Genomic DNA, 8,507 nt, shown 5'->3' on the forward strand with positions numbered 1-8,507 from the left:
ATGACCCCCATGAGACCGTGGGTGTCTATGTACTATATTGATGTGTTACTCGATTCAACACAAATAATCGCTCGTTTGTAAGCTTACATCAAACTCAAGTCACTCATCATGATATTGTTATACGTATTCTTATCATCTCAGATTATTTCAGTATGCTCTCTGCTCAGTTATGTACAAGAACAACACAACAAACACAATATAAATCATAAATGCACAACATAAAACATAAGTCATAAAGGACAGTTTCAACAATTCACAACTTATTCATTCAAGGATAATCATTTTCACAAATAGCAATTACAAGATATGTTTAAAGACTAATCAACATATATTTTTAGGCTCACATCATATACAAGGGACTAATTAAAATCTAACTCAAAGTAAATTATAATTTACTTCAATCGAAGAACTTGCAATCACACAAGCTAATACACAAGAACTTTTCTTTTTACTCACAGACTTAAAATGTTCAAAGTCTAAAACAACAAATATACAAGTACTTAATCACCTACTCTTCAAATAATAGTCTAGACATTCAAGCCCACTTAGTTCTACTATTTATCAAGATCTAATTCGTTATACAAAGTCACTTCATCATGCAATAGATTTTTCATGATCACAATGGTTTAATTCATGAATTTTCTACTCCATAACTTTCTTAGAGCAATTTCTATGCCGAAGAAACTATTTTATGAGATTTCTAGGTTCTAACTAACTATCATAAATAAACATTTAAACATCAATTTCATCCTAAGAAGCATAAATAGTCAATTTAGAACAAAAATACATGCTAATTACACCAATCAACATGCTTTCCACAAATATTCATAAGTTCCAAACTTTCAACTCATAATTCACCATTAAGATCACCTCCTTCGATTCTAGAATGAAATCAAATTACTAGATCGAAGGATCAATGGAGAAAACTTACCTCAAGGAAGAAAATAGCCCTAGTCCTTGAAAATTTGCCTATGAGGGTTTCTAGTTCAAATATTTTTTAGTTACTATTAGGAAAGATTTGAGAAAATTGACTTACATTTTACCTTGCGTTATCCGCTATAACTAACTACCTCATTATTTAGTCTACCCGCTCGCTATGACGAGTCCCATCTCCCTAGTAGCTCGAAACATAAATAAAGCACGTAGATATGGAAATTAAAAACTTAAGGATGTAATTGATTAAAATAAAAGCTTAAGGACTAAAATCTTACCCAACTCAAAACATGAAGGACCAAAAGGGTAATTGTGGGAGTATAAAGTTGGATGGGCGGTGGGGTAATTAAATTAAGTTATCCACCTTGTTGTTTAAATTGTTGCCTTGTCATTTCTATCCACTTCCTTTTTGCCAGCTGGATTCCTCTTTCAACCTCACGTGTCAACTTCTGTGAACCCAACTATGGGTCCACCCAGCCCGGCCCGACCAAAAATATATTTTTAAAATTAATGAAATTGGCATATGGATATATTTTTAGGGACAATTTATTAATATGATTGAAGATAAGACTATTCAGAATCGAACCGTAATAAATAAGTCAATGCTAAAATTTACTCATTCTTCTTATTGCGTAAATCATTAATATTCTTATTTGGTAATCTGTTAACCCATCAAGAATTATTGTAATTACATTTTTACCGTAAGTATATTTATTGAATAAATGCTCATATGCATACATACACACTCAAAATTTAGATTTTCATATATTTTTCACTATGATTTACAATTAGGATCGTTTGGTTGGAAACAAGTTATTTCGAGATAGGTTATTGTGGAATAAGTTATTTCATCATGTATGTGTATGAACTAACTAATTCCATTACTAAGGTATAATAATTTCAGGCCTGCTTAATACCTCCAACCAAACAGAGAATAAAATAACCCTACATTTTATCCATGAGATTATCATATCTTATACCTCACGCTAAACGACTCTTTATATAATTACCAGCTTAAGTAGAACTAAAAAAGATATTTTATATAATTGGAAATATGAGATGATTGAGTCGATACACAGTCCGATAACCATTGGGGAGTAGTAAATGGTGAAAATGTCCTAACCGTTGGATCTTTGGTGATAAAAGATAGGGAAAGTTGCCTTTTTTTAGCTAGTTAGATTTAAGGAGAGGCAAAGAAAGAAGAAGAAACCAAAAGAAAAATAAAAGAATTGTTTGTGTGTCTATCCGAGTTGGACTCTCGTTGTTCCACCTCACACACAGGTTTCCTCTTTTCTTTTGCTTCCTTATTTCTTCTATAATCAGTTTTCCCACAAAAACTACTGAATTTATAGTTTATACTAATTTTCAGATTTACACAATTTGCTTCTCTTTAATTTTAGTCCACGTCTTCTCTCTCTGTTTTTCTGTTCTAATTTAACCTTCAAGATTGAAATTCATGTGTAATTGAACTATTTGGGGTTTGGGTTTGGGGTGGAGGGCTTAAGGGAACTTTTCATTATCAGTTTAGATTCAAACAAGTTTATATTTGACCGTAATTTTTTCACGTATCTTTTAAATATTTTAAATTGATAATCATAGTGACTTATACTAGTTTTCAAATATATAAAAAGGATTTCATGTCCAAATTTATGGTCAAATTTAGATTGTTTAGCGGGAAGCGAAAAGTGCCACATAAATAGGGACAGAGAGGGAGTAATTATTTAAGAGTGAACACAGAGAGGGAGTAATTATTTAAGAGTGAACATTCAATTATTATATAATAGTGCTTTTAAGGAAGAACACATAATTAGTTTAGAGTAAACATTCAATTATCATAACATGTCTTGAATTTCAAGTTACTTATGATGTTTACCAATTGTAAGCATTTAGGTAACCTAGTATAGTTATTTGACAGTGTCAGTATTTATACAAGTTAAACTCCTTTGTGCTTTGACTTTGAGGTATTATTCATTTGTTAGCAAAAGAAACTCAATTGATGAGAATTGAGAATTAGTAATATTTTCTATGAGTAGAATTATTCAATTTCAAACTGTTGTAACTCGAGTTTAACGTGTGAGGTATGTCCTCTCTTGGTTATGGAGTAGTCAAGAAAAGACTAGATTGGAATTAGTTTTATAGGTGAAGAGTGTCTTTAGTTGGAAATAGCAGTTAGGAAGGATCTTTAAGCATTTAACACATCATATGATGGATCATAACCAAGTCATGCTTCCCATTGAGAAGCAATATTGTTTACTGGGAAAATGACAGTTGAATTTGTAATGAGGTCAATGACACGCATCTTGAATTAACTCGTTAAGTTTGGCTATTACCAGTTAAATATGTTTGCTAAGAATTAAGTGGAAGTTGTAAGGAAAGTAAATAGAGTTGTATGAAGCAATAGATCCCCGATGAGATGAGTTTGCACTGGATCCTGGTGAGGTTATAGTGTTCCTGATATTGGATCCGGAGACGTTTATGTAGGGTAATGCTTGAGAACTTGGACTTAGGAGAATTAAAAAGCTTGGAGCATAAGAAAATCAATGTATTGCTTTTGTCTTGTTCAGTGTCCAACCCCTTACAATTATGTTTAAAACTACTATTTATAGGTAACAAAAGGTAATACATCAACCAATACAAAAGCTCCACTCGAGCCCTAAAGTACAATGCCCAATAGCCGTGGCATCTTCCCAGTACTACTTTTTTCACCTTTGTTCACTGAGTTCCTTGCACAAACAAACCATTCATCATTTCTAAGTGGAGCAGCTAGCAGAAATGTTCTTTCAACTTTTGTTTCTTGATGTAGAGGATACTTGGAAATGCTGCATATATGTCTTCTTTTTTTTGAGATAAACAAGGAAGACTATTCAATTGATAAATAAAGTATTCACATCAAGAAAATAAATTTAGAAAATGTATTTGCCGGTCTATGTTATGTGCAGATTCGATCAGCTTTTTGTTTTTGCTGCGGTTAGTAAGTCTGTGTTGCTAGACTACAATTGTCTCCTCGCTATATATACATCTGTTCTTTCCTTTTGCAGTCTCCTTGAAGGTGCTATTTTACCTTTTTGTGGTTTATCTTCTTTGGTATAGACAACTGAGAGTTATATATGATCAGCTTCTTTCCTAGGTGGCAAGAAAAAGTCCTCGCTGCAACTTCATATTGAATATAATTTGTAAAAGATTAATTTCCATTCATATCATAACGATGGTTGTGCAGTCTTATCCTGTATAGTTATTCCATTTGACAATGACTGGAGTAATATATACAAATGAAACAAAATATTTCTACTTCTATTCCCATAATTTCTCCTATTTCAGGTACATCTAGCTTTTAAATAAATACTTCATCTTCTGAAGTAATCAAACAAACGCTGACACTTGACTATTGCTTCGATACCTAATGGGAGCTGGGGAAGAGAGCACCCCTGCAAAGCCTTCGAAAGTTACTGCAACTCAGGTCATTTTCCATTTTTTTCCCCATACATCTGTACACAATAAATGCTTATATAAGTTTTAGTGTTACTCTCTTTTAAACTCTCTGTTTTGTGGCTTGCTATTCACAAGTTCTCCATTTGTTTGATTTTCAGGAAACACAAGCTACACCTTCATATCCTGATTGGTCTTCTATGCAGGTTGGTAATGAATTTTATTGTGATTAATCATTGTCAGGTTCTATGTATCAATATTCTTCATAATATAAGATGATGAATGTTTTAATTCTTAAGCACTAACTTTCCTGTTTAGGCTTATTATGGTGCTGGAGCTACACCTCCCTTCTTTCCCTCAACTGTTGCTTCTCCCACTCCCCACCCATACATGTGGGGAGGTCAGGTGATTAGTTTTGCATTCACTAATTTACATAGTCCTTTTTTGCGGCACATTGCACCTTTTTTACTATATGAAGTATAAAGCTCAGAACATTTTAATGTACTTACTCTTTATTGCGTGATATTTCAGCATCCACTTATGCCTCCTTATGGAGCCCCAGTCCCATATCCTGCTTTATATCCTCCTGCTGGAGTTTATGCTCATCCTAATATGCCTATGGTAATTAATCCTTTTGGTTACTATCAATTTGAAAGCTGATGAAAGAGAGTCACCCACTTATAGCTTTTTTGTAAATAAATTTCTTTAAAAGCCTCTATTTACTAATTTATTTATGCTCTTTTGGCAGACTCCAAACACACTGCAGGCAAATCCAGAATCAGATAGTAAGGCACCAGATGGTAAGGACCAGAATACAAGCAAAAAATTGAAGGGATGTTCAGGTGGCAAGGCAGGAGAAATTGGGAAAGCGGCTTCAGGTTCTGGAAATGATGGTGGTGCCACAAGAAGGTATTTTGATGTGGATTTGGTGTTAAAATTTGTCTGCAGACTCTTATTTTAATCTCACTTTCAATCAAATTGATCTTTTTTGGATGTGGTCATTTGTGCATCTGACTTACTATATTCTCTTGAATAGTGCTGAAAGCGGAAGTGAAGGTTCATCAGACGAAAATGATGAAAATGATAACCATGTATGCTTTCTGATTAACTCAAGAATGTCATAGCTTACTCAAATGCATTGCTGTTGTGTCGGTTTCCGTATCATTTGGTAGCTAAGACTGACTTTTCTTGTTTTATTAATATAGGAATTTTCTGCAGACAAGAATAGAAGCTTTGATCTAATGCTTGCTAATGGTAACTTGTTTCACTTGTCTGCTTCTTGATTATGCCTAATTCGTTTTATTTAATTGGTCTGTAATTTTCAATTAGGAGCCAATGCTCAGACCAATCCTGCAACAGGGAATCCAGTCGCTATGCCCGCAACTAATCTGAATATTGGGATGGATTTGTGGAACGCACCGCCTGGCGGTCCCGGAATGATCAAAATGCGATCAAATCAATCTGGTGTCTCGCCAGCTCCTGGGATGGGACGTGAATGGATTCAGGTAGTTTTGTTTTCAGTCGTTTATTCAATTTTATGAAACAAATGAATGCAGAGTTGATCATGCTACTTTCTGTGCTCTGGTGATACTGCCAATTTCTTATCAAAATTATTCCTCTAACTACCTGTGGAGTAAAAATCACAAAATGTACTTACTCTTCTTCGTGCCAGATGGTCATTAGGGATATTTGAAGATTGTGTTCAATAAGACTCACTGTTTCTGGTGTATCTTGACATTCAGAATTCATTCTCACTGAACAAAATGTTAAATTGTGAGAAAATGTGACATGTGTTGATAATAAGGAAATACATGACAAACCTATGTATAGGCATCTTACATGTAACCACTGAGACTATTTAACAAAAATGATGGTTCAGGAAACTAAGATATCACAACTGAGATAGAGAAAGAACCAAACCGTGAACGAGATATGAAGAGGAGCTTAGGTCTGGGTTTTTATTCTACTGGTGTTTTGGTTGGTCCTGAAATAGTTGATGGCATGGCTAGTTAACTGATCAAAAGTGCTTTCAGCAGTTATACTAGTGAAACATCCACTAGTATTCTTCCGGAGAACTTTCAATGAAACAATCAGTTCATTCTTTATGTGGAAAATTTCCTGTTTGTAGGACCAAATTTGCCCAAATATATGCTCTTAAATTAAAAAGGGCAGCCCGGTGCACTAAAGCTCATGCTATGCGCGGGTCCAGAAAAGGGCCAAACCACAAGGGTTTATTGTACGCTGCCTTACCCCACATTTCAACAAGAGGTTGTTTCCACGGCTTAAATCCATAACATCCTGGTCGACAACAACTTTACCATTTACTCCAAGCTCCCCTTCATGCTCTTAAGTTAAATTTTAAAAAATTAAAACCTGAATAAGGCTTGAAATTTGGTCGCAAGAAACTGAACTTGGTTTCAAATTCCTTACATCAATATTCTTTAGTATGGTTCCATATTTTGGAAGCGATATATCTTCGTGTCTTTACCCTTCGATGTGACCCAGTGGTTTGGACTTGGGACCCCCATGTTGGAGGTCTCAAGTTGGAAATCCCTTGCCAGTGAAAGCAAGGGGTTTGACTTTTGGGTTGAGCTCGTCGCACCGGGCTTGCTAGTGCGGATTACTTCTCCTGTGTGGTTTGTGAGCTATTGCATAGGAGTGGGAATTTTACCCTATGCGCATCTAAATGATAGTGGCTGCGGATTTCCCAATAAAAATATCTTCGTGTCTTTACGTTATGCTAGATTGAGATTCAAAGCTATTTGATGTATCTAAAGTAAACTTTTTGGGAATCGAAAGGCATTTCTACACATTTTCAAAAAGTGATCATTATTGTTGTTCTTATTGTTCTTTGTTTCTCAATATGTATATTGTATAAAGTCAATAATGAGATAGTACCCTTACAAAAATCATCACTGTGTTTCTTTTTGTTGATAAGTACTTTACAACCCTTCTTAATAGGATGAACGTGAACTTAAAAGGCAAAAGAGAAAGCAGTCTAATAGAGAATCAGCTAGGAGGTCAAGATTGCGCAAGCAGGTATGAGTTACTTCTTACAGATACTGTTTCACTTTCATCTCTTCAACAGTCAGAGTACATTATAGAAACTGATGGGTCTAACTTACAGAGAAAATAATTGATGGTTGTGCATCTAAGTTAAACCTTAGAAGATCACCCTGTTATACACAATCATAGAGCACTACATCGTGCTCTATAAAATTGTAGCATCGTTGTTTTTTTTACTTACCGTAACCTTGCGCATGAAGTTCTCCCCGGCTAATGCCAATGTAGCTGGAGGGAGTTGATGTATAACATATATATGTAGCCTTCTCTTTGCATGTCTGCAATTTCTTCTTTGAACTCGGGACTTACGACTCACCAAAGGAGCAACTGTACAACTTCTGAAAGATTATCCAAAATAATGTTACCAATGAAATTACATATATAGAATAATTTTCAACTAATTTGATAATTACATTAAGAGTCTTAGTAATACCAAAAGTTTGACATTACAAAGCCAAATAGGTGATGACTACCTATTTTCAGAAAATAAAAACAGACAGTGTCATGGCTTTATAACTAGCCAAGAGACTGTTTACACTTTCTATAGCAGCTATCAGAACTTAACCAATACACAAAAAACCCAGTAATGGAAACTGTCTAAAGTGTAACTTCAGGTGGTTGACAAAATCTAGCCGTAATTCCAGCAGTTTTGCATAAACTGGCCTCAAGGCATGGCATTAAGTGTGAACAAAGGAATGTGCCACCTCTTGAACTCTCCTCTCTCCCTGAATATGAATGTGGACTGCAATTTCTCTGAATACCCTCTCTGATTGGAACATGCTCTTCTGGAATTGAATCCCATTTCAGCCGCGGGCTTCCTTTTTTTTTTTTATTAATATTTAATTCATGTCAGTGTCGCTCATCATCCTTGTTAGAGCAAGAAACTCTCTTTATGGGAGGGGAAGGTCATATTTAGTTAAACTTAACCAGAATTCCTCCACCACAGATGGACTGATCTAAAGAGTCAAGACTTGATTCAATATTTATAGTTGCTTTGAATCATCATATCATATCATGTATCATATTCATATTCATGTATATATATATATATATATATATATATATTATTACTTTACTTTTCTCTT

General features: G+C 34.6%; 1 protein-coding gene across 2 annotated transcripts in view; it reads left to right on the forward strand.

Moving 5' to 3' along the window:
• The first annotated feature begins 2,040 nt into the window (after window positions 1-2,040).
• LOC102583391 (G-box-binding factor 1-like) overlaps window positions 2,041-8,507 on the forward strand; it is a 12,043-nt gene continuing 5,576 nt past the window's right edge. Inside the window, exons 1-10 of one of the 2 annotated variants that reach the window (XM_006346872.1) lie at window positions 2,041-2,214; window positions 4,252-4,390; window positions 4,521-4,565; window positions 4,678-4,764; window positions 4,891-4,980; window positions 5,108-5,268; window positions 5,396-5,450; window positions 5,565-5,613; window positions 5,689-5,864; window positions 7,321-7,398. In XM_006346872.1, the coding sequence (XP_006346934.1) occupies window positions 4,334-4,390; window positions 4,521-4,565; window positions 4,678-4,764; window positions 4,891-4,980; window positions 5,108-5,268; window positions 5,396-5,450; window positions 5,565-5,613; window positions 5,689-5,864; window positions 7,321-7,398 (798 nt within the window). In that variant the 5' untranslated portion in view covers window positions 2,041-2,214; window positions 4,252-4,333. The remainder of the gene's footprint in view (window positions 2,215-4,251; window positions 4,391-4,520; window positions 4,566-4,677; window positions 4,765-4,890; window positions 4,981-5,107; window positions 5,269-5,395; window positions 5,451-5,564; window positions 5,614-5,688; window positions 5,865-7,320; window positions 7,399-8,507) is intronic. The other variant, XM_006346873.2, reaches the window with a different exon arrangement.

Source organism: Solanum tuberosum, unplaced genomic scaffold, assembly GCF_000226075.1.
Source record: "Solanum tuberosum cultivar DM 1-3 516 R44 unplaced genomic scaffold, SolTub_3.0 scf00085, whole genome shotgun sequence".
Taxonomy (NCBI): domain Eukaryota; kingdom Viridiplantae; phylum Streptophyta; class Magnoliopsida; order Solanales; family Solanaceae; genus Solanum; species Solanum tuberosum.